This window comes from Scardinius erythrophthalmus (genome assembly GCF_964197995.2).
Source record: "Scardinius erythrophthalmus genome assembly, chromosome: 3".
NCBI classification, from domain to species: Eukaryota; Metazoa; Chordata; class Actinopteri; order Cypriniformes; family Leuciscidae; genus Scardinius; species Scardinius erythrophthalmus.
The window spans coordinates 8,436,956-8,461,336 of NC_138223.1; the positions used below are offsets into that span (position 1 = coordinate 8,436,956).

The 24,381-nt window shown below is 36.7% G+C and overlaps 4 protein-coding genes across 4 annotated transcripts in view; 1 reads left to right on the forward strand and 3 right to left on the reverse strand.

Moving 5' to 3' along the window:
- Nucleotides 1–161: 161 nt before the first annotated feature.
- Nucleotides 162–18,364, forward strand: chtf18 (CTF18, chromosome transmission fidelity factor 18 homolog). Its single transcript, XM_081361374.1, has 22 exons — nt 162–390; nt 1,166–1,333; nt 3,597–3,717; nt 3,813–4,038; nt 4,126–4,218; nt 4,298–4,350; nt 4,441–4,582; nt 6,453–6,677; nt 7,221–7,318; nt 7,418–7,541; nt 7,636–7,775; nt 10,335–10,428; nt 10,510–10,608; nt 10,681–10,811; nt 11,321–11,444; nt 11,974–12,198; nt 12,987–13,136; nt 13,440–13,570; nt 16,123–16,267; nt 17,231–17,347; nt 17,871–17,934; nt 18,041–18,364. Exons 1-22 carry the CDS (start codon nt 303–305, stop codon nt 18,169–18,171), a joined length of 2,889 nt encoding a protein of 962 aa, XP_081217500.1. The 5' UTR covers nt 162–302; the 3' UTR covers nt 18,172–18,364.
- Nucleotides 18,365–18,540: 176 nt separating this feature from the next.
- On the reverse strand, nt 18,541–19,113 carry gng13a (guanine nucleotide binding protein (G protein), gamma 13a; the record flags this gene model as incomplete). Its single annotated transcript, XM_081362351.1, has 2 exons — nt 18,541–18,646; nt 19,016–19,113. 2 exons carry the CDS (start codon nt 19,111–19,113, stop codon nt 18,541–18,543), a joined length of 204 nt encoding a protein of 67 aa, XP_081218477.1.
- A 2,507-nt stretch (nt 19,114–21,620) lies between these two features.
- LOC308688914 (uncharacterized protein) lies at nt 21,621–22,379 on the reverse strand (the record flags this gene model as incomplete). The annotated part of the gene is made up of 1 exon (XM_081362352.1): nt 21,621–22,379. The coding sequence occupies one exon, from the start codon at nt 22,377–22,379 to the stop codon at nt 21,621–21,623; it is 759 nt and encodes a 252-aa protein (XP_081218478.1).
- Nucleotides 22,380–23,014: 635 nt separating this feature from the next.
- The window catches only part of LOC308688915 (protein disulfide-isomerase), a gene marked incomplete at its 3' end in the record, with an annotated part of 6,587 nt that continues 5,220 nt past the window's right edge, over nt 23,015–24,381 (reverse strand). Inside the window, exon 11 of the mRNA XM_081362353.1 lies at nt 23,015–23,212. Within this exon, the coding sequence (XP_081218479.1) occupies nt 23,015–23,212 (198 nt within the window). The remainder of the gene's footprint in view (nt 23,213–24,381) is intronic.

Sequence of the window (24,381 nt, forward strand, 5' to 3'; positions counted from 1 at the left end):
TTTAGAGAATAACATTATTTAATATTAATTCGAACTATTGTAAAATTATAATTATAAAGTGATAAATTGTTTAATTCTTTCTGGTTTATCAAATTTATCAGTAGCTTTATCGAAATGCTGTCCATCGAGGACTTTTATAGAGCGGATGTAGGCCTTACAATGGATCCGGAAATACACTTACTTACGCAAAAATTTTGCGCGAAAATTTCAGTTGTCCATTAATGTACGCTCTTCCACTTGTTTATTCATTTTGTCCCATTTGGATGTAAATATCCTGTCAAAACAGACAAGATACCGCAAACATGGACGAATATGACGAAATGTACGGGATTGAAGATGATTTTGAACAACAGTTTGCTGATGAATTGGAAGTCATGGCTGAAATGGATCGTAAGTTAGAAATATAACGTTATGTTCATGTCTAACTTAACGTTACTCCGTTATGGCATAATGGCTGACTGACTGTATGTAAAGCTAGTTTACGTAATAAAAAACAACACTAACAATACACTTCTATGAATATACACTACGGTATTCTTTGTATAATACCAATATGGTTCATAAAAATATTCCGTCTGAAAATAGCACTGTACCATGGGAAACGTAAACATTGCCCTTGGTTAGTGTCAGAAAATGATTTATGATCATGACATACATTATGCACCATTTGTATGGATAGCCTATAACTAAGATCATATTTTTATTCAGCCTAAATGTTTGTTGATTTGATTGTTTTCGCTGACAAGCATAGGCAAATCTAGATTTTTTGTTGTTTTATGCCACACCACACCACAAAAAGAGACATTTTATATATATATATATATATATATATATATATATATATATATATATATATATATATATACATACTTTATGTATAAAAACAGAAACAGAAGTTGTTTATATAATTAACCATTTGTGCTGGAAACATTGCTGTAAAACATTGTCATACAGTGATTTGATTATAGTTTTCAACCATTCTAACTAGTCTGACTATTTGATAACTAACTTATCAGTTTATCAGCTGACTTCAACATTGCTCAATATATCACAATAAATATTGTAAGCTATATTGTGTCATTTATTTGTAAATAATCATATAAAATTGAACTAAAACACACTAAAACTGTTCATTTTGAATGTGTGAATGTTTCTGTGTGTGTAGACGAGCTTTCATCATGTGCAAAAGTGTCTGAATTTCGCAATAAGAAGCCGATCCCACAGACGTTCGAGGAAGCCATTGTGTCCGGGGACGTGCCATCGAGGAAATCAGTGAATAACGAGCATCCTGAGAGCATCTCACCTCTAGTATATGAGGAGGAGGAATCCCTGAGTCAGTATTGAATTTTCTCACTTGTGTAATAACACAATGCCTTTGTTATAGAGCTACAAGTTCAATAGTTTGCTGTTGGTAAGAATTTTTTATATAGTTTTGAAAGAAGTCTCTTATGCTCACCAAGGCTGCATTTATTTGATCAAAAATACAGTAAAAACAGTTTAATGTTTAATAAAATTCTATTTAAAATAATTTCTATTTTAATATATTTTAAAATGTATTTTATTCCTGTGATGGCAAAGCTGAATTTTCAGCATCATTACTCCAGTCCTCTAGCCTGGAAATCCAGACCTAAATCTAAAAGATTAATGGTCTGGCTTCGACTATTGAAAATCGGCCAGCTCAAGGGGCGGCACCAAGCATGCATTTGAAAATCTCGCTGCATGCAATTGGATAACACTACGACCAATCACAACAAGTTATCGCTTAGCTATCAGCGGAGCTAACTGGTAGATTAGACTCTTACCATATCCAGTCGGCAAAACAGCAAAAACGCCGTTATTGGAAAGGAACGAATTGAGCACCGTCTTTTGTTCCTCTTTTAGATAAAAAGTCTAAATCTTTCATTGTAGCGGCCAAAGCCGTTTCAAGCAACTGGTGGTCATCCATAGGCATCTTGCAATGTTTACTAATGACTTCGACGTCACAGCGCTGTCGTCATCTGTTTAGCTCGCCTCTGGCCCGCCTATATCAGATAACCCGATATGATTGGTGCAGCTCAGATCGAGGGGCATATTTAATGAGCATCATTACTCGACACCAGAGTAACTCGCTGAGCAAATTCAACTTGTGCTCTTGCAAGAACTCTGGATTGCCAGGGTAGCCTACCTGTCCTCAGTGTCAGAAATCATTCTAATATGCTGATTTGCTGCTCAAGAAATATTTCCGATTATTATCAATGTTGAAAACAGTTGTGCTGCTTAATATTTTTGTAGAAACTGTGATTCATTTTTCAAAATTCTTTGGTGAATAGAATATTAAAAGAACAGTGTTTATTTAAAATAGAAATCTTTGTAACATTATACATATATTCTCTGTCACATTTGATCAGTCTAATGCATCCTTCCTGAATAAAAGTAATTACTTTATAAAAGTCTTACTTACCCTAAACTTTTGTACTGGTTAAATTGAGAATCACGATTTTTTTTTTGTTTCAAATAGAGATCACGATTCTCCCAGGATTCTGAATAAACAACTAAACAAAATAACATGTAACTTATCAGAGGTTCTGACAAAATGTTAATTGCTGCTGTCTATTTACAATGTTTAATTAATCTGAATGAATTATTAAAAAAAATGGGTTGAATGAATGATTCAATGACTGGATGAATCAGCATTTTTGAACGAATCTCTTGAATGATTCATTGACAAAGGCTGTGTCTGTAATCGCATACTCTCTTGAGTAGGTCCGGGTTACATTCATACTATATAGAACGTAGTTTTGTGAAGTAATTACTTGTTCCAGTCTGGAACAAGTAATTACTTCACAAAACTACGTTCTATATAGTATGAATGTAACCCGGACGTACTACATTCGCCATGTTGTCATTATCATGTGACCTACCAGCATCAGTTACGTCATAAATCCTCTCCCATGGCCTCATGGGATAGTAAAGTGTCCATCGTATGCACGCTTCAGAATCCCGCTGGAAGTAGTAGGTTGTCCGGGTACTTTTTTTGTCTACTCTTTTATGAATACTGTGAATTCGGACATACTTTTTTTGTCACACACTGTTTTTCATTTACTAACTATATAATAGGAAAGTATGCAATTTCAGATGCAGCCATACATTTTTAAGTCACTTGTCGCCACCTGGTGGTGTAACACTGTAATCTTATTATCGTTATTTGAAGCGCTTAGTTACTTTCAAAAGGTGATTTGCTCTATTTTGATCGCTAGACAGTGATTATATCCGAACTATAAACTTTAATCCCGGTACTTCTGTGATAATATGAATATTTGTAACCAGAACAGACTGTGAAGCTGTTTCACATACCTATAATACTGTACATGTATAGACAACTGCTCTCTCTGGATCAGCGGAGCGCCGACGCAGATCTGAATGTTCAGGTGTGATTTTGTCAAAGGTTTAATAGACAGAAGAATCGTTGTCATTTACAAATAAAATCGTGTGGGTGTTTGATTTCGAGATCGCGATGTTTTAACGATTAATCGTGCAGCTCTAGGCGGTAGTGCAAACTTTGTGAGAGTGTATAAAAGTAATGCAGTGTGTCTAATGGTGTTTATGGTTTCTCACAGCTCCTAAACCCAAGAAAAGAAGACAAGATGTGGCAAAAAAGCTCCAGTTTGGTGTTGAACACACTGATGACATAACCCCTCCGTCATCCCCAGAGGTTTACAACAGACGAGTGAGAGATGGGTAAAAGTTTATGCACATCACAGTTAATCTGTGCTGTACATTTTCCATCATAACATTACAACTATTGGTTGATTTTTCTAAAATTCTTTTTACAGACCTGCAGTTTTCCTTTCCCTAAGTCCAGATAGACCAGCAGCCACTAAAATAACAACCGATGTGTTGGATATTAGTGGACTGACAGCATTACAGGAGTCACCGAGGCGGGTTACCGCAGCTAGACGTCATGCCCAGAAACGGCCCCCTGCAATTGGGGATTTTATCACAGTCACAGACTCCATGGGAAACAGAGTCTACCTTAACAAGAAAGAGGATGAGGAGAAGGTCTCGGACCCCACCATATATTTTACACGACTGCTTGCAGGAGAACAATGTGTGAAGTTTATTGATTTTTCTTATGCTTTTTCTCAGGCACCAGACCCGAGAGCCTTCCGTAACTCACTGAATGGACTCGGACTGCTAGCGGTTCCAATAGAAGTGCTGAAAGAACAAGTTGCAGAGAGAGTAAGAATATGTGAACATGCAGACAAACCTAAATGAATGATTTGGGGGAAATCTGACTGAAATGGTTTTGTTTTTTCAGCGCCATCGACAAGTGGTGGAGGAATCTCAAAGATTGACAGAACTTATGAATAGGTGTGTGCGTACACATTTCTATGTGGATCATACCCGTCAATTTATTTACTCTAAACTGTTGTACTTCTCTACGCATGTTAACTCTTTTAGTGGGATCGATCCAGATCTTATTGCAGAAGAGCAGGCGGACTCTGGTGTGGATGGTGGTAGTGGGGAAGATGAAGGCCCATCCTCGCGGCTGTGGGTGGATCAGTTCTCGCCACAACACTACACTGATCTGCTGAGTGATGATGTGAGTCATAGGCCTTGTTTACACTGTCAGTGAAATGTCACCCAATTCTGATTTTTTGCTCATGTGACACAGATCGGATGTGTTCTATGACAGTGTAAAACAGGAAAAAAACGCATGCATTCGGATATTTCGAGGTTTTAGGCCTCGTTCATATGTGTAAAAATAAATCAGATATAAATCGGATATGTGCCAATGCGACTGTCATGTAAACAGGCTGATCGGATTTTCTGAGGCACTAGGCTACTTCTCCGCGGTTTAATGATGAGAGAAACCCTGACGCGCTTCTGCAAAGGGATGGATGGCCCGACGAAACGCTGTCGTCGTAGGAGAGGAATGTGGACAAACGTTGACACATATCAAAGGTTGACTTGCTCATCCTAAAATTTCGGACCCTCTGCTTTTCATTAAAGCCCGCCACAATATGCTCCCGCCAGTCCTGAGATCTCTCTCGCACACAATAACTGAAGCATATGCGCAGGCTGCAATGATGCTACTTTTCACCCTCCTCCGCCTCTTAAAGGGATACTTCAGCATTTAGCATTAAGCTTTGTATCAGTAGAAAACTTGTAGTATTTTCGAATTACCATGCTTCCCTCCCTCATATCCCCCTGAGACAAGAGATTTATGTATTTTTTTGTCTGGAAAAAATCCTCCGATGACGCGAAAATCGTCATTTTGCGTCATCGGAGGATTTTTTGGCCAGAGGCTAAAGACTACAGCCAGTAGGAGGAGCTGTCCCGCATGTTCTCAGCCCGCCCATAGAGGGATCTCACTCACAGAATGTACAATAGTGTCAGCCATCTTTTTTTGGAAGGTAAGCCAACAGGTTCTTATTCTGTGGAGAAAGCTGAGTAGCAGGGGTTACCATACATCCTCTTTTTCCCGGACATGTCCGGCCGTCGAGATCGTCCAAAATGTCCAGGATTCAGTTTTTGTTTTCTAACAGTCGCCATTCATTGTTTACATGCACACCTTTTGTTTCAATCTAACTGAATTCATTCCGATTGGTGAATCTGAATGTAGTGTTTACATGAACGCTAAACAAGTGATCGGTTGATGTGCGTTATAGCATTGCTAAGAAAATTCCTGCTCCTCTGTGAGAGATACGAGACCGGTGCGTCTCACAGGTGTTGCTCATCAGTAATCACGCCACCAGCCTCTCCTCTCCTCAAATTCTCCTCAGCCTCGTCCTGCTCGCCACAGTTAACATAATGAATGGCGACTGTAGAACGCAAAAGCCGAATCCCGGACATTTTGGGCGATCTCGAAATCCCGGGCAGACTCGTCACGGAGACTCACGATAAAACGCCATCTTTTCAGTTTCGAGTCAACTAGTAGCTGCCCTCTGTAACCGGTAGCGCGTGGCTTGGGAGTGGCCTCGTAGGGCAACGAAGCAAGTGCATTCTGGGAGTTGTTGTCTTTCATCCACATGAGCCAAAAATAATTTTTTTGGCTTTTCTCAGTCTAGAAAGCTCCAAATTCAAAAATAATTTCACATTTCTACTACATAAATGACCCAGTTTAAATACACATTCAAGTATCCCTTTAATCATGGTGATGTTTGGCGAACTTTGCATATATCACAGAGCTAGCATCAATCATATTTTGCTTTCCTCCATCTGTGCAAGATAATTTAACCCTTTAAACATGCGCAATGTTTCAGATAGTATGGCAAGTGTAAACGCATGAATCGGATATGGGTCACAATTGAAAGAACGTGTAAACGGACGGTCAAAAAAATCAGATATAGGCAACAAATCAGAATTGGGCATCAAGACCTGCAGTGTAAACGAGGCCTTAGATACGCTCACTTGAAAACTAATTATTGGCAGGCATTGAAATTATTTACGTTGTCTCTCTATCTCTACAGTTCACTAACCGCTGTCTGCTGAAGTGGCTGAAGCTCTGGGACACTGTGGTCTTTGGGCGAGAGAGGAAACCCCGTCCGGCCCCTGCAGACGTCAGATCGAATTTTACAAATGCTCAAAACCAAAACCAAAACCAAAACCAGTCCCAGCGTTTCAAAACCAAGTCCCAAATCACAGAAGAGATACTAGAGGCTGAGCTGGACCAGTACAAAAGACCTAAATTTAAGGTGAGTAAAACTGAGCAATCACAACAGATTTTTTATATTAGATTTAGATTTATGTAAATGTAAACCTTTTTTATATTTGTACTTGAGATTAACATTTACATTTATTTTTAAATGTTAGATTTTAAAGTGTTTAGATTTAATTATTTATGTTAGTTTAGATTTATTTATAACATTTAGATTTTTAATTATGTATTATAATCTAAAAATGTATATTATATTTGTTATATATATTTTTATATTTAATATTTATTATAATATAGTTATTAGCCCTTGAATATGTAAAAAAAATTATAAATGCAATTGCTTATTTATAAATGCAAAAATATTGTAAAATTGGAATTTAGGTTGCTAAATTTGCCAAATGATCATGTTGGCTTGACAGTGACCAGATGTTTTTTATTGTAAAATATTAACAAGCTAAATGATACTGGGTCGGACCATCAGAGAAGTAGTGAATGTAATGCTACAATGTGTGCATTTCCTATTTTTTTAACATGTTCAGTGTATGTAACTGTATTTAACTGCATGTATCACACTACACAGGTGGCACTATTATCAGGTCCTCCTGGACTGGGGAAAACCACGCTAGCACACATTATTGCAAAGCATGCTGGTTACAATGTAGTAGAAATCAACGCTAGGTAAGAGGATGCAAGCCCTGGTGCTAACCAATCTTAAAATAGAAGTATGCTCTTATAAATGTCGACATTCACAATCTAATAGCGCTGATCTCTTCTCAGTGATGACCGCAGTGCAGAGCTCTTCCAGAAACGCATTGATACCGCGACACAGATGAAGTCAGTGCTGGGAGCCAATGAAAAGCCCAACTGCCTTATAATAGATGAAATTGATGGAGCTCCTGCTGTAAGATCTGCTCTCAGTTTTATTTGTTATTTTTCAACGTCTTGTCTAAATTATGCTGTTTCCCACTTTTTGTTGTTTTGTTTTTTTGGCTCAGGCTGCCATTAATATCTTATTGGCCACCCTGAACCGGAAGGATAGTAGAGATGGAGAGGAGTCAGGTGTTAATGCTTTGAAAAAGAAAAAGAAGAAGCAGTCTGTGCTGCTTAGACCAATCATCTGCATCTGCAATGACCTGTAAGTCTTATGTTTAAGGGGTATAAGTGAATATTAAGTTTGGATTTAAAATTGAATTTCTGCATATTTTCCCAGTCAACTATTACACTTTCAGAAAACATACAAATAATATCAAACACAATTTCTGAACAAGAACATTAAATGGTAACACTTTACAATGAGGTCTCATTTGTTAACATTAATTATAGTGCCCTCCACAATTATTGAACCCCCTGGTAAATATGATCAAAATTGGCTGTAAAAAATAAATCTGCATCGATTATCCTTGTGATCTTTCATTCAAAAAATGTGCAAAATTCTAACCTTTCATTGAAGTAAAAGAATTGAAAGTGGGGGGAAAATCACATTATGAAATAAATGTTTTTCTCCAAAACACGTTGGCCACAATTATTGAAACCCTTTTATTAAATACTTTTTGCAATCTCCTTTTGCCAAGATAACAGCTCTGAGTCTTCTCCTATAATGCCTGATGAGTTTGGAGAATAACTGACAAGAGATCAGAGACCATTCCTCCACACAGAATCTCTCCAGATCCTTCAGATTCCCAGATCCATGTTGGTGCTTCTCCTCTTCAGTTCAGCCCACTCATCAGGTCAGGGGACTGGGACAGTCATGGCAGAAGCTTCATTTTGTGCTCCACAACAAATTTTTGTTTTGATTTTGATGTTTGTTTTGGATCGTTGTCCTGCTGGAAGATCCAACCACGGCATATTATAAGATTTTTAGCAGAAGGCGTCAGGTTTTGATTTTTTATCTGTTGATATTTGATAGAATTCACAATGCCATGTATCTGAACAAGAAGTCCAGGACCTCCAGCAGAGAAATATGCCCACAACATTAAAGATCCAATGGTATATTAAATTGTACACATGGGGTACTTTTTATCCTTGTGTTCACCAAACCCATCTAGTGTGTTTGCTGCCAAAAAGCTCTGTTTTAGTCTCATCTGACCACAGAACCCTGTGTTGTTTGAAGATCCAGTCGTGTCTGACAATTAAATTTGCTGGAATTTGTTTTTGGATGAGCGAGGAGGTTTTTTTTTAAACCCTCCCAAACAACATGTGGGGATGTAGGGGTTGTTTGATCTTTTTTTTTTTAGGCTTTCTGACCCTAAGACTCAACTAATCTCTGCAATTCTCCATCTGTGATCCTTGGAGAGTCTTTGGCCACTCAAACTTTCATACTCGCCGTGCATTAAGACAGTATAGACACACGTCCTTTTCCTGGCAGATTCATAACATCTTTAGTTGGTTATAACTTCTTAATTATTGCCCTGATGGTCAAAATGGGGATTTTCAATTCTTTAGCTATTTTCTTAGAGCCACTTTCTAGTTTGTGATGCTCAACAATCTTTTGCTACGCATCAGAACTGTATTCTGTGGTTTTACTCATTGTGATGGATGATTAAGGGGATTTGGCCTTTGTGTTTCCTCATATTTAAACTCCTGTGAAACACGAAGTCATAGCTGGACAGTTTCATGTTCCTAGTCACCCTGGTGTACTAAAAAAGGTAAATATTAATGGGAATATACTTCAGAGATATTTTACTCGTAAAAAATTCTAGGGGTTTCAATAATTGTGGCCAACATGTTTTGGAGAAAAACATTTATTTCATAATGTGATTTCCCCCCCACTTTCAATTCTTTTACTTCAATGAAAGGTTAGAATTTTGCACATTTTTTGAATGAAAGATCACAAGGATAATCGATGCAGATTTATTTTTTACAGCCAATTTTGATCATATTTACCAGGGGGTTCAATAATTGTGGAGGGCACTGTAGTGCATTTACTAACATAAACTAAGAATGAGAAATGTTTTCAGTTACAACACTTTATTTTACAGTGAGCTTGTTACATATGTTACATGTACTTACCATAGTAATAACAGTAAGTTATGCATAATTACATGCAACTAACCCTCAACCAAATCCTAATCCCACCCTAACCCAATAGTAAGTACATGTAGTTGCTTAATATTACTCAGTACTTAAATGTATTATTACACTATAACAATGACACCTTAAAATAAAGTGTAACCCTTTATTTTAAGGTGACGTAGTTACATTGTACTTACTCAAATAAGTCATTAATTAACTAAATGCACTTACTATAGTTACATTCAGGGTTTGGTTTACTTGTAATTATGCATAATTTACTGTTATTACTATAGCAAGTACATGTAGTAATGTATAACTACGTCATCTTAAAATAAAGTGTTACCATATATTCTAATAGCATTTATTAACCTTTGTAAATGTAAGTATATAAAAATGTTCATGGTAGTCCACACAGTGCATAAACTAATGTTAACAGATATAACTTTTTATCCTAAAAATGTATTAGTAAATGTTGAGACTAACATTAACTAAGATTAATAAATGCTGTAGAAGTATTGTTCATTGTTCACATTAACTAATGTAGTTAACTTATGTTAACAAATGAAACCTTTTTGTAAAGTGTTACCCATTTAATTATTATTGTGCATCACCTTTGCATTATACATTAGCAATGGAAAATCAATACAAAAAAAATCTAATCCATTTACCTGTATTTTGTCAGTTATGTTCCTGCTCTAAGGCCGCTGAGACAGCAAGCTTTTCTATTGGCTTTCCCCCAGACTCTGCCCTCCCGCTTAGCTCAAAGACTGTCAGAGGTGACACACAACAAGATGTTTACAAGATGATTTCATAAACATGAATGTAGACTCATAAAAGCTTTTGTTTCTATTGTGTAGATCACACGGCGTCAGGGTATGAAAGCAGATACAGGCACTCTGATGGCCCTGTGTGAGAAAACTGACAATGACATCCGTTCCTGCATCAACACATTACAGGTGAGAGAGATGTGTGCCTTTTTAAAACTGGTCAGATTTAAAATATGGGATTGCTTAATCAAGTGTGTGCAGTTTTTACACAGACGTGGACAGAAGCACTTGGATCAGCGCAGCGTCAGTTCCATGTGTGTGGGATTGAAAGATCAAAACAAGGGACTCTTCTCAGTCTGGCAGGAAATCTTCCAGCTTCCTCGACTGAAAAGGTACACACATTATGCCATTCTCAAGCACACTCAGTCCTCCCCTTGATAGCTTGTCAGTGTGGGCAATGAAATAAAAGCATGCTATTGTGTTACTATTTAAACAGAATCTTTAAATTCTTCTATAATGCTTACTCTTGCATTTTTATGACTTCTTATTCATGGAAAGACTACATGGATTATTTGTATTATTCGTAATGGTACAAAAAAAATAATTAGTTACAGCAAAGGAAATATTTTTGCATATTTTACCCCCAATTTTTTTTGGATTTAGGATTTTTATGTCTGTTTTCTTTAAGACAAATGTTATGTTTTTTGTTTTTTTCCATATGATTTTTTGGGGGTAAAATGTGACCTGAAAAAGTTTTCTTTACAATCTAAAAGTAAAAAGATAAAATTGGAAAAATGTAAAAACTTTTATTTGTCAGTTGTCATTTTTTAATTTAATATGTTTCATCAAAATGCGCCACTGATTCCGGCATTCATCATTTTATGATGGTGTTGTGATTTAGGAAGCGGATTGGTGGAGATTCTTTTGGTGGTTTTGATGAAACCGGACCTAAAGACGGAGCACAAAGGATTCAGCACATCTTACATTTGGTCTCATCTACTGGAGAGCATGAGAAACTCACTCAGGTAACTAGAGCTTTACATTCTGCTGCACTCTTTGGGCTCCATTTAAATATCAAAATCATACTTGAATAGTGGCATCAAAATATTTGGACACAATATATATTGTGACACAACTTAACTTTTTATTAAAAATAAATTGTAATATAATTTTATTAAAAATAAATTAAATTGTTTTTTTAAAGCACACTTTAAGTACGTCGATACCACAGCAAAAACTACTAGCCTAACTAATAAAGTTCAAACATTATTAAAGGCAAGTGAACTGTCAGTAAAAAAATAAGATCAAATTACAAGCATAGATAAATATAAGTTACAAATAAATTAAGGTCGAACTCTAATATATTTCGGTACAGCAATGTAATAATTAAGCCTAAATGTAAAATAACGCTATAATTTTCACTGTATAAATGAAATGTAGATTAATCTTTGTTAACGCTGTGTTTGGTTGTTTGATTAACATTAATGGCTTAGACAGCATACCTACAAAAGTGTGATATTTCAGCCGAAATGTTTTACGTTCTCTCTTCTGTAGGGCTTGTATGATAACTTCCTCAACATGAAGCTGAAGGACCCTGGGATGTTGGGTGTGTGCACAGGTCTTGACTGGTTGTGTTTCTCTGACGTGCTGAATGAGTTTGTGCTACATGGACAAAACTACTCGCTCATGCGCTACTTCCCGTTCCTGCCTGCTGCCTTCCACCACCTATATGCCGCAATCTCTGTCCCACGCATCAATTACCCACACAGCCACTACGAGGTGAGAGAATACAATAGACAGTGAGAGCGTATGCTGTCTATCCACCCTATAATACTGTAAGGAATTAGGCAGAATAAAAAAAAATCCTTTAAAATAACCTTTAGAAATCCTCTCTTTCCCTTTCTACCTTTCATCAAATGAAAGCGTTCTGTCCCAGTTACACACTTGACCATAATCTCTCAAAACACAGCAATCATGTGTCTCCCTTCACTATGACTGCATTTATGCCATTGATAATTTTGATGTGCCATTGCCATTCTGTTTTTCAAGTGTTTTGAATGTTTTTTGGTCTTTGATAATAGAGAAAATTCAAAAGTTCTCCTCTTTTGGGAATATATTACTACTTTTATTCAGCAACAATGCATTAAATTGTTTAAAAGTGACACTAAACACATTTATAGTGTTACAAAAGATTTGTATTTCAAATAAATGCTGTTCTTTTGAACTTTCTATTTATCAAAGGATCCTGGAAAAAAATATATGTATCACTATTATTTCCACAAAAGAAATAAGCAGCACAATAATGTTTTCAACATTGATAATAATATGAAAAGTTTCATGAGCATTTTAAAATGATTTCTGAAAGATCATGTCACTGAAGAGTAATGATTAATGATTGCCACTCAGACAACTAACCAATCAGAAACACTCTGACTGTAAATGGTTTTATGTGTTTGGGATTGCTGATATGAAGTATGCCGACATGTCTTTATATAATGATAATAAACTTTTATCGTTGTAGTGTAAAATGAAAGTGGTAATAAATGAAGTCTTAAATTTGTTTCTAGGCTTTCACTAAAACTCAGCACACCAAGAATGCCCTCATTGCCATGTTGAATGACATCCCACCTGCCATACAGAGCCGTGTTTGTATGAGCAGTCTCTGTATGGACATCCTCAGCCTTCTCCTGGAGCTCATCTCCCCCAAACTGCGGCCGGTGAGTCATTTTAAAGTCTGTGTGCAAACAATATCACTGTTTCCACAAAAATATTAAGCAGCACAACTGTTTTCAACATTGATAATAATAAAAAAAAGTTTTTTGAGCAGCAAAGCAGCATATTGCAATGATTTCTGAAGGATCAAGGATCATGATGCTGAAAATTCACAGGAATAAATTACATTTTGAAATATATTTAAATAGTTTTAAAATGTTAATATTATTTCACAATATTACTGTTTTTACTGTAAATGAATTGCTACCTTGGTGAGCATACGAGACTTGATGATGTGTTTCTCACAGGTCAACCCTCAGCTTTACAGCACCAGGGAGAAACAGCAGCTTTATGATTTGATTGACACCATGATCAACTACAACCTGACCTACAGACAGGACCGCACACCAGAGGGACAGTACACTTATGTGCTGGAGCCGTGAGTACATGCATATACACAAACAACATTAACCTGATCTACAGGCTCATTGAACGCATTGTTCTCTTTTTGGGCATATAGCCATGCTTGTCTGTCAGGACTTTAGTTATGCAACTCATATAGCACAAGAATACACACTAACACACACGGCACTGATTCCTGTTTATCACGATTTATGAGAGATTAGGCTGCAGCTCTAGATTACTGTCTCTCCATCCCCTCCTCTTCCACTTTTTTTATTCATTTATTATTGTTTTCCATCCCGTTTCACTTTGTCGCTTCTCTCACATGAGAGCTTGGAGGTTTTTGTTACTTGCCTTTGAAAGTCATGCATGGACGCATGTTCATCACTCAAGCATATAAAAAGACTTACAATCCTCTCTGTGGCTTACCGTGTCCTACCACTCACATTGATTGATGGAAATGGTGCTGAGAATGTGCACAAACAAGCTTTCGACACTCGCAAGTCGAGCACTTGCCGCTGAACCTTTGAAGGTCTGCTTGATGGAGCTAAAGGTGGATAAAAACCAGGAGTGAGAAGATAAACAAGGGAACAATCTGCGCTATTGGATTGGTTTTCAGACAGTCGGCTCAAGCTGGAACTGAAGAGGAGCATCTCTGAACATCCTGTATGTTTGCCTCTTATTCTTAGAGCATTTCTCAAGTTTTATATAGTTTTTGTATGAATGTTAGATGTTTTTTAAAGGCTGCATTAAATAAAAACACAGTAAAAAGTAATTTAGTGAGAAATTATAATTTAAAAATAGTGTTTTCTATTTAAAAATGTAAAATGTAATCTATTCCTGTGATGACAGAGCTGAATTTTCAGCAGCCATTACTTCAGTTTTCAGTGTCACATGACACATTCTGCTTAATATTTTTGATTAAACATGATTTTTTTCTTCTCATAATTATTTGAATAATAGAAAGTTATTTATTTAAAAATAAAGATCTTTTGTAGCATGTCATTTTTTGAACAATTTAAAGCTTCCTTGCTGAATAAAAGTATTAATTTCCTTATTGTTAATTTTTTACTGTTTTTAGTTACAAAATTTAGTTAAAATAGAGGTATGTTTTCACTAAATTAGCACATTTATTTATATGAATATTACGATATAATCACACTCTAAATGTAATAGTATATCTATCTAACAGTAAACAGTAATATTTTTTAGCCTGTAAAATGTGAACCTTTTTGAATGATTCTTTGAAAGTTAAAAATAAATGCTTTGAGTAAATGAATCAAACTAAAATCATCAGTTAATTTTATAAATGCCAAATAAGTATTATATCAGGCTAGATTAGATGGGGAAATCCCTGTGCATGTTTTTTCATAATCATGTTTCTGAAGCTCATTATTTATTTGCGTGTGTGTGTGTTCTCCCTGTGATTGGTGTGGTAGAAGCATGCAGCATTCGTTCCTGCAGGCCCGCTGTGAGGAGACACTGGTCACCTCTGACTGGGGTATTCCTCTGCTGATCGCCCTGTTACTGCTTCTGCTCATTTACGCCTTCCTGTATCTTCCCGCCATCTCTTATCGAGCTTTACTCCAACAAGCGCTGAGTAACCACACTGAAGCCATGATGACCCTGGAAAATAACAAGATGGTCTGAGGATTGTACAATTCCCAAGCCAGATGTTGCATCACTAACTTCATTTTCATTGCGTCGTCTGATTATGAGGAACATTATAATTCAACTTTTATCAGAGGAGGCCTGAGTGGAAGAAACGTCTCTGCTTCATTTATAATTATTTTGATATTTTGAGAGACTATCTTGTCAGAATAATCCCACTGTGCAATGTTTAGTCATGCCAGTACACAGCAGGCATTTCCATATGCATGAAGTCTTTTTTTGACGATTTAATGTGAGATGCGATGGCACATTTTGCCCAGAGATATTGAAGTATCTGGATTTTACCTGATATCACATTGGAAATAACCTGGCAAGCTTTCATTGTTATCCTGTTCCCTAGAAAGGGAGAAACCTTTTGATTTTAATTTGAACGCTCAACATAATATATGGAAACAAACACACAAACTTCTGAACTGCTCCGTGTTTTTGTTTTTTTGTGACCGAACATTCTCCGACTGTCCTAGAGAAATGACTTTGTGTGCGTGACAAGGAATAACCTGCACAACTAATCCTGCTTTTGGAGTTTCATCTGCTTGTGTGTATTGCACATATTGTCTAATTTCCTTTTATTCCTGGAACGGTGTTTACCTTCGGAGTAAGAGGGATTATTTAGCTCTCCTGCTTTCCACTCTTTACACCATCTGATCTTCATTTGCCTTTATATCCTCCCAGTCCCTTGTTCAGATTCTATAATGTTATGTTCTATAAAGGTTTATGCTACCATTATATTGTTTTATATATATATATATATATATATATATATATATATATATATATATATATATATATATATATATATCTATATATATATATCTATCTATCTATATATATATATATATATATATATATATATATAATTTAATTTTTTTTCATTTACTGGTTGTACAAGCAGTAATTTTATGACCTGTATTTCCACAGTAATGTAGAAGACGTGGTGCATTTTCCGGGTTTGCCTCCCCGGAGGCAGCTGACCTATCAGGTGAAGCAGCTGATCGCCAGGGAGACAGAATTAGAACGAATGAGGAGGGTGGAGAAGGCCCAGCAGAAACGAAACCCACAAAAGGTAGGGGTTGGATGATGAAACTGAAACACTGGCCAATATAGTTTTGGAGGTTTCACGGCTATATATGCGTGGCCTGGTTGCCAATCTTCACAGATTTTTTTTATATTCCATCTGTAAGAGCAGAGTGTGAAGGTTGAATTAGCAGAGCTTTAGCACACCTGTACATAGAATATTGCAATCTGCACAACATAATGGGAGACATATCAGACTTCAAAAGAGGCCAAATTGTTGTTGCGCATCCAACAGGAGTAACTGTCAACCCAAGAAATTACTGAACTTAAATAAATGAGCTTGATAAAAATGATCATTCTAGAAGAAAATTTCAGATGGCACTTAGAGGCTTTTGCATCTGAACTCTTCATTCATATATATATATATATATATATATATATATATATATATATATATATATATATATATATATATATATATATATATATATATATATATATATAAATATACATATACATATATACACAGAGAGAGAGAGAAAATATTAATATATTATAACATTGCAATGAATTCTGTCTAATCTTGCTTTTATTGTGCCTTCAGAATAGTTAATACCCATTTATAGACACTGCACCTTTTGCATATGGAAATCTTATTGATTAAATGGGTTTGATTTAGTTTGTTTCACCACTAATTTGCAGTGTTGACAATATGTTTACATATACTTTGATTCATTTCAGTTGGACTACAACATTATGATTTTGAAAATGTGCACTGTTTTGTCCGGTTGCGGCACCAGTTTTATCTTTGCGAAGTTAGACTAACAGACCTTGATATTGCAATTATAGTGATGAAGTGAGGCGCAACATGCATTTATCCTTTAAATATTTGATTAACCATTGTGTTTTGTGCTTGGACAGATGTGCAGCCCCCAAACAATATACAAAGCTGTAAACAATATTTAATTTTTCGGATCGTTCACGTTGCATATTATTTGTTCTGTGTGTTTAGACAGAGGCAGTGAATAAGAATCAAGAAGAGAAGAAAACTGAAGTGAAGAAACCGACAAGCAGGAACCATCAGCAGAGGCTGGAGAACATCGTTAAACAGACTGTGGTGGAAACCCGGGTAAAGCATCTATACTAAACCACCTTAAATCTTTTACATCTGTCTTTGAACTACCACGGCAGCACCTCAAATCCTTCCTACACTCATAAAAATCCCATTTTAAATTGTATTTCCCTCAAGTCCATCCCACCATTGAATATTACCATAACAAATTTGATGCTGGGATTGGTGATTCACAACTTCACTATGGCATTGTGTGAAACTCAGCTATAACTAACCAGTTATAAACGCAGATAATGGTTACAAATGAGCACTATTAATTATGACCAAAGTTAAAATGCCAAACCAGAACACAAAGCACCTGGTTAAATTAACCTGTGGATGGTGTGTGAATAAGATGTAGGTTTTTGCACTAAACAGTGATTCTGTGCCACCATGTTAAATGATTTTTCTCATACTATCTCTCTTTATATATGCTTGACTTGTGCTTCATAATAACCCAAGATTAATTGGGTTAATAGTGGATCAGGGTCAAAGTGCTCTCACCTAATGACTTGTTTATTTATCCTTCCCACGGTTATAGCCTGAATTGGATTTCTTTGGACGAGCCATTGCACCCAAGGAGAAGCCTATGATCACCACTACAGGTGTGTTGTTTGCTTTATATATATATACTTTTTACACACTTGTACAATATAAGTGTTCTGCATAACCTAAATGTTAAATATGAGCTGATATCACTTCTCTCTGCAGGTGAAGATGGCAAAGCAGGCGAAGTGGTGCATATTGGTAAAGCTGTGGGTAACAGTGATGTATGGTTTCGTTTCAATGAAGGTGTGTCTAATGCTGTGCGCAGAAACGTTTACATTCGGGAGTTACTTTAAAGTTAATTTACCACCTTAAATCATTACATAAAAACCAAAAATGTTCCGACCCTTGTACTGTATAGTTAAAAAAAACACACCTAAAATGTCAAAACAAAAAAGAAAAAAGCACTGGTTCCTCTTTTTCTTTTTATTGTATTCTTGTATAGTTGTCTTACACTTTTTTATAAATACATGTTTTCACTGAATAAGCAGTTTTTTCTTTCTTTCTTTCTTTTCATAATGTCATGACCTGAGTGGAGCAAACAACAAAGCAGATTTACTCATAATCAATTCATTTGCATCTTTGTCCATCCTATTCAAAGTCAGGCAGTGTAACCATGATAATGGGTGGAGTCACTCCTGTTGCCATAGTGATGATTGACAGCTCTATATTATAACACATTTGCTTGTCTCCACCCATGGGTTCTCCTTCAGTAAATCTGGATTCAGAAATGGATCCTCATTCATTTTCTCCTCCATCCATTTAGTTAACCTGAAAATAAATGAATAAAAGGAAGATAGAAAATAGCAACAACAACAACAACAAAAAAAAAATCTATAAGCTGTTAAATTCCTCACTTCTGTCAGCCCATACACCCTAGTATTTACTTAATTTACTACATTAAACTTGGAACTTCACACACACACACAGACACACACATATATATATATATATATATATATATATTGTAATATATAGTATATTTAATAATATTTTAAGATATTAAGCACATTTATTCTGTGTCGATAACATTTAAGTGTAGATAATGATAGATGGATAGATAGATAGACAGATAGATAGATAGATAGACAGATAGATAGATAGATAGATAGATAGACAGATAGATAGATAGATACGCACTCTGGAAGAGAGGCGGATGTTTTCTCTCTTTTAAACTGTAGCTGCTGCTTCAGACTGTCCACATGCTTCTTCAGCTGAACCTCATCCAGCTCATCCATCTGAAATACCAGCCGTCATACTTGTTAAAGTCTCAAAACTAAAAATTCTGTAAATAATAGCTAGATTATTGTAATTCATTATAAAAATAATAAATCTATAATTTCAGCCTACCGTGATGAATTCAGAGTTGTGTATCTGAAAAGTGAAGTGACAGGATTGTCAGGAGTCCTCCAGAAAATCGAGTTTGAATGTTTTGTTCTACTGAGGACGATTGTGTCCCTTTGGTAAATTCCTAATGCACACGCAGGAGATTTATACAAACACCTGGCACTGAGGTTATGGAGCATTCAAACTACTTTGTTACTCAAATTCTCTCTCTACATCGCGAGTTGTAATGGGAGGGATGTTTAGCTCATTGGATGCATGTAAAACACATGCAAAACTGTTGAATAATGCCCTTTTGGCTTTACCTAGTCTTTGCCAGGAACAACAAACTTTAGAATAAATGTTGTGATGTTATCAAGAGACTACTTGTTTTTTTTATGTAAGTCAATTGATTACATCTGTAAATGTTATTTAAATCTTCCCAAAATCATAAAGTCAGTGTATTTGCCAAAAAGCTACATTCTGATTTCTAGCACACACTCTCGTGCAAAAGTTTGGGGTGAGAAAGATATATATATTTTTTTATTCAGCAAGGATGCATTAAATTGATAAAAAGTTACAGTAAAGACTTTGACAGTGTTACAAAAAAAATCTGTCAAATAAATGCTGTTCTTTTGAACTTTCTGTTCAAAGAATCCTGAAAGTATCATGGTTTCCACAAAAATATAAAGCAGCACATGTTTTCGAAATCGATAATACAAAAAGTTTCTTGAGCAGCAAATCATCATATTAGAATGATATCTGAAGGATCATGTGACACTGAAGACTGAAAATTCAGCTTTGCCATCACAGTAATAAATTACATTTTTAAATATATTCAATCATAAAACATTTTAAATGTTAATATTTCACAATAATACTGTTTTTTTTTGTAAACAGTATCTAAAGCAACCAACAGGGTGGAAGTTCGAGTGCCTCTTAGCGCTCCACTTCCTGTCATTTCTACTTGGGATTGATGTAGCAGCAGAAACACAACCATTGGTTACTTCTACCATGTTTGCTATTGGGTTAAAAGTGAAGGCACCTAATGAGATCAGGAAGTGTTACGAGTGTGCAATGTTGTTTGTTGCTAAGCCTGCCTAAACCTTGCCCTTTAGGCTACTTATAGTAAAGTACAGCAAATATATCTGTGAGTCATGTGTGTTCTTAGAGTGGTGAGTTAGTGCTTGATGTCTTCTTACAGACAGCAATGAGGTGTGGTATGATGATCATCTTTTATTCCAAGTCAGATCAGTGCTTTATAGACGTCTTTTTATGAATGAATTCTGAAGAAAAAAAAACGTCTCCAAAGTCTTACAGTACAACCCACAAATCAGCATAAATCAAAATAAGCCAATTACTGTGTGCATTAAAGGAGAACTCCGGTCAATTTTAACATTGAGCTAATTTTTTTTGTAAATTTGGAGTGCTGTCAATACAGAGAACAACAACAAAAATCGGTGTTGCCTACACCATGTTATCCTCTTTTTAAAATTTGTACCCTGTTGACTTCAATTGGGCAAGTTTTAAACCTGCTTTTAGCCTCTTAACATCCTTGATGTGTCATTACAAGTGCACAGCTAATGTGAGTGATTCCTTCGGAGTGAACACGGGTGAATCTGACTGCAGTAGATGTGAAAGATATTAATAAAAATTGTTATTTCAGCCAGCGCACATACCTGTATTTACATCCTGTTTTCAGTCGAAGTCCATAGTAATCGATTGTCGAGTTCACACGCATAGGTTTAGTTACCTATGATCACGCGCGTGAACTCGACAATCGATAACTATGGACTTCGACCGAAAACAGGAAGAAAATACAGGTATGTGCGCTGGCTGAAATAACATCATTTTTATTAATATCTTTTACATCTACTGCAGTCAGATTCACCCGTGTTCACTCTGAAGGAATCACTCACATTGGCTGTGAACTTGTAATGACACATCAAGGATGTTAAGAGGCTAAAAGCAGGTTTAAAACTTGCCCCATTGAAGTCAACAGGGTGCAAATTTTAAAAAGAGGATAACAAGGTGTAGGTAACACTGATTTTTGTCGTTGTTCTCTGTATTGACAGCACTCCAAATTTACAAAAAAATTAGCTCAATGTTAAAATTGACTCCTTTAACACTTAACAAGTGTTAGTTTCCCAGAAGTCAGGTTTGAAGTCTCAACGTCAATGTGAATGTAAACATTAAATGTTCCATTTTAGAGCTGTGTGAAATAAATTTTCCAATTATATGTACATCTAATTGTCTTCCATTAAACAAAGCAATAAAATATTCTGCATGTACCAGCCATAAGGCACCCAGCTCTTTAGTCATTGGGATCAGGACCCATATTGGTCAACCACAACTCAAAACTGCAATGTTTCTCAAGTCACAGTCAATAGCACAAGTAATAGGACATGTAGCATCTCATATGTTAAATGCTCTTCTGGCTGATTTTGTCCGTTCCTCCCAGCACTGTAGCTCCGGCAGCGTTCTCCACCCCTTGCAACCATTCAGAACATTTCAGTAGGACGCTTTGATCCACACTCTGCTCTTTGTCTTCCTCATATTCCACGTCATCATATCGGTGGCGGTCATTCAGAAGAGAGATCTTCACCAGTGGGATGTTGGATCGAGAACCCGACTTGGTAGGCAGACGGCCTTTCTGGTGCGGTGCCGGTACGGTGCCAGCGCTGCCACGGAGCAGCTTCTCACGGCTACGTTTCTGCAGGAGCAAAGTGGCCTCAGGTGTCAGGTTGAGAGAAAAGTTAGATTTGCTATTTAATCCCTGGCTTGATCCGGAGGAGGACTGTGGACTACAAGAGTCTGATGGGATGCTCTTTGCTGAAGCACTGGCAGTAAACATCTTGCTAGAGGAGGTTGTTGCCAAATTGGTTGCAGCGGTACTAATATCAGAAGTACTTTTAGAAGAAGGTGGGGTTGAGGAACTTGAAGGATCAGTGGGTCTTGAAGTCATAATGCTTTTACCCTCCATCCTCAAGCCAGAAGTGGCTCGACTGGTGGGCAACTTGCTTTTGTGCGGCGAGGCCTTCTTGCTCAACTTCTTGAGCCGCTCCTTCACAGAACTTTTCTCCTCCACAGTCTTGATCGGAATGACAGGCGACGGTCCTGAAAGTTTTTCTTTGCCCGTGCTGGGAAGACTCCGAGGTCTGGTCACGGGTGGGAAAGGCATCTTCACCAGGTAGAGCAGCACGTAGGATAAGAATTCGGTCTTTGAGGTGTAATGCGACAGAAATGGGATGTGATCTTTCGCATGATCAGGACTACCAGTCGTTTTCAGAACCCCCAACATCCACTTTTTTCTTCAGACACAGCCACTGTGGAAATAGCGTGCAGGGATAGCTTGCTTATTTATAGGGTGTTGGGAAAGGGGTTTGGCCAAGGCAATGTGTGAATCCTTTGGCTTAGGTAAGCTTAACATGTGCGGCTTAGAGTTGCATAACGTATCAAGATGTAAACATTCAATGCACTCTTGCTAAACTGTGGGATTGTAATACAATTGAGAGTAGGCTAGAGTAGATTGTTTGATTTACAAAGCTTTTTCACCAAACAGTCTTAGTCACATTGGTTAAACCCAACTCAGCAACTTTCGTGGTTTCGAAATATATAGTCCTTGCACACGTGTCTGTAATAAAGGTTAGTGTTGTGTGTACATTGTAATTTAATATTGAAAAGACAGATCTTTCTTGACTTCTCTATACTACTGTAGTTCCAAGTGCTCAACAAGTATTAGTATGTGTATCTGATCCACACGTGTATAAGCATTTCCCAATTAAAGGATCTTAGGGTTTACTGAACCTAATCTCTTTAAGAGGTCACGTCATCTATCTCGCGCGTAGTCTGTAACTTTCGAATTACATCTTGGCACCAGGTGAAGGTTCCTCCTGCATGCTGGAAGACTGACATCCCAACCTGAGAGTATGACTGTAAGATGTTCATTCCCAAGGTGAGGCCAAAACTTCTGTCAGGGTGGAGAGTCATTTGTAGGCAGTCAATTTCTTTGGCCTGGGTAACATATCGCAGAACCTGATTTTACCAAGTGCAACATGTTCCTGGATCAACATTCCAATCACCCATTAAGAGGAACGAAGTTGTCAAGTTGAGCGAAGTTGTCAAGTTTAGGCTTACAACCAGAGTTAGGTGCTTCTACGTCAGTGTTATTCACCCATCATTTCACTCTGATTTTAGGGATAACTTGATGGTAGTGTTAGGTTTAGGGGTGGGGATATGGTTAGGATCAAATTTTCAGACAGGATTGTTGTTCAAGGACCAACAAAATATGTTGACCCAGAAATGCGTGTAACTCGGCAAGATCTATCAGTCACAATTCTGAGTTCTGAACAGATTTTGCAGTAAATATTCATCACTGAGTTTAGAACTGTTGGTTTATACCGTAACTACAGCACCAGGGGCTAAAGGATCTTTCTACATAGTTGACTATGGAGTAATGGAGGAATTCTGACAAAATATCAAATATCACAAAATAATGGCAAACATTTGCTTAATAGATATTTTGTTAATTACAGATATTTGAAGGTCTTTTAAAAGTCAAACGGGCTAATTGTGTCATGTCTGCACCCTTTAACATCATAGTTCAAGATAGTAACTTGTAAAATGTTTTAGATTGTGCATGTTCTTGTGGTTCCATCAGTCATGGTTAATCGAAATATTACAGAAAGTGAGTCTTGAGTCTGTGCCTAAACATCAGTCACAATTCGAATGTCATAATTCGAATGTCATTTTATTAAGCAAATTCATCATCATTTCCAGTCTTACGGTCTCTTGCTGTTGCTATATTGTGTTTTTTTTTTTAGCATGCCTGGAATGCTGTATTGACCACTCATAAACCCTCACTGGGATCCTTATCTACTTGCATTATACCTGACTTTTTCTTGGCAACACACAGGTCTCAGAGACCTGAAAGTTGTTTGTAATGTTGGTATGAGGTTGCAGTGCTCTGTTTAGTAAGTAGGCAGCACTTTGAAACAGGCTCCCTCTACTGGAAATGAAGGTTATGTGTAAACTGTCCTAATGCTTCATCTTAAACAGTATCACCGGGTAACCAGCAGAACCTACCAAGCAACTGAAAATACTTGTTACTCTCAAGATGATTAATCAGCCATGTGCAGAGCACATTAACTTAATAAATGTAAAATTAATCACAAACAAATGAA

What these genes read in the sequence shown, in the direction of transcription:
- chtf18 (XM_081361374.1), top strand. Translation starts at nt 303, where the DNA reads ATGGACGAATATGACGAAATGTACGGGATTGAAGATGATTTTGAACAA. An exon ending in AGCATGAGAAACTCACTCAG is followed by an intron (nt 11,445 to 11,973) that starts GTAACTAGAGCT and finishes TCTCTTCTGTAG; the next exon opens with GGCTTGTATGATAACTTCCT. An exon ending in AGACTGTGGTGGAAACCCGG is followed by an intron (nt 17,348 to 17,870) that starts GTAAAGCATCTA and finishes CCACGGTTATAG; the next exon opens with CCTGAATTGGATTTCTTTGG.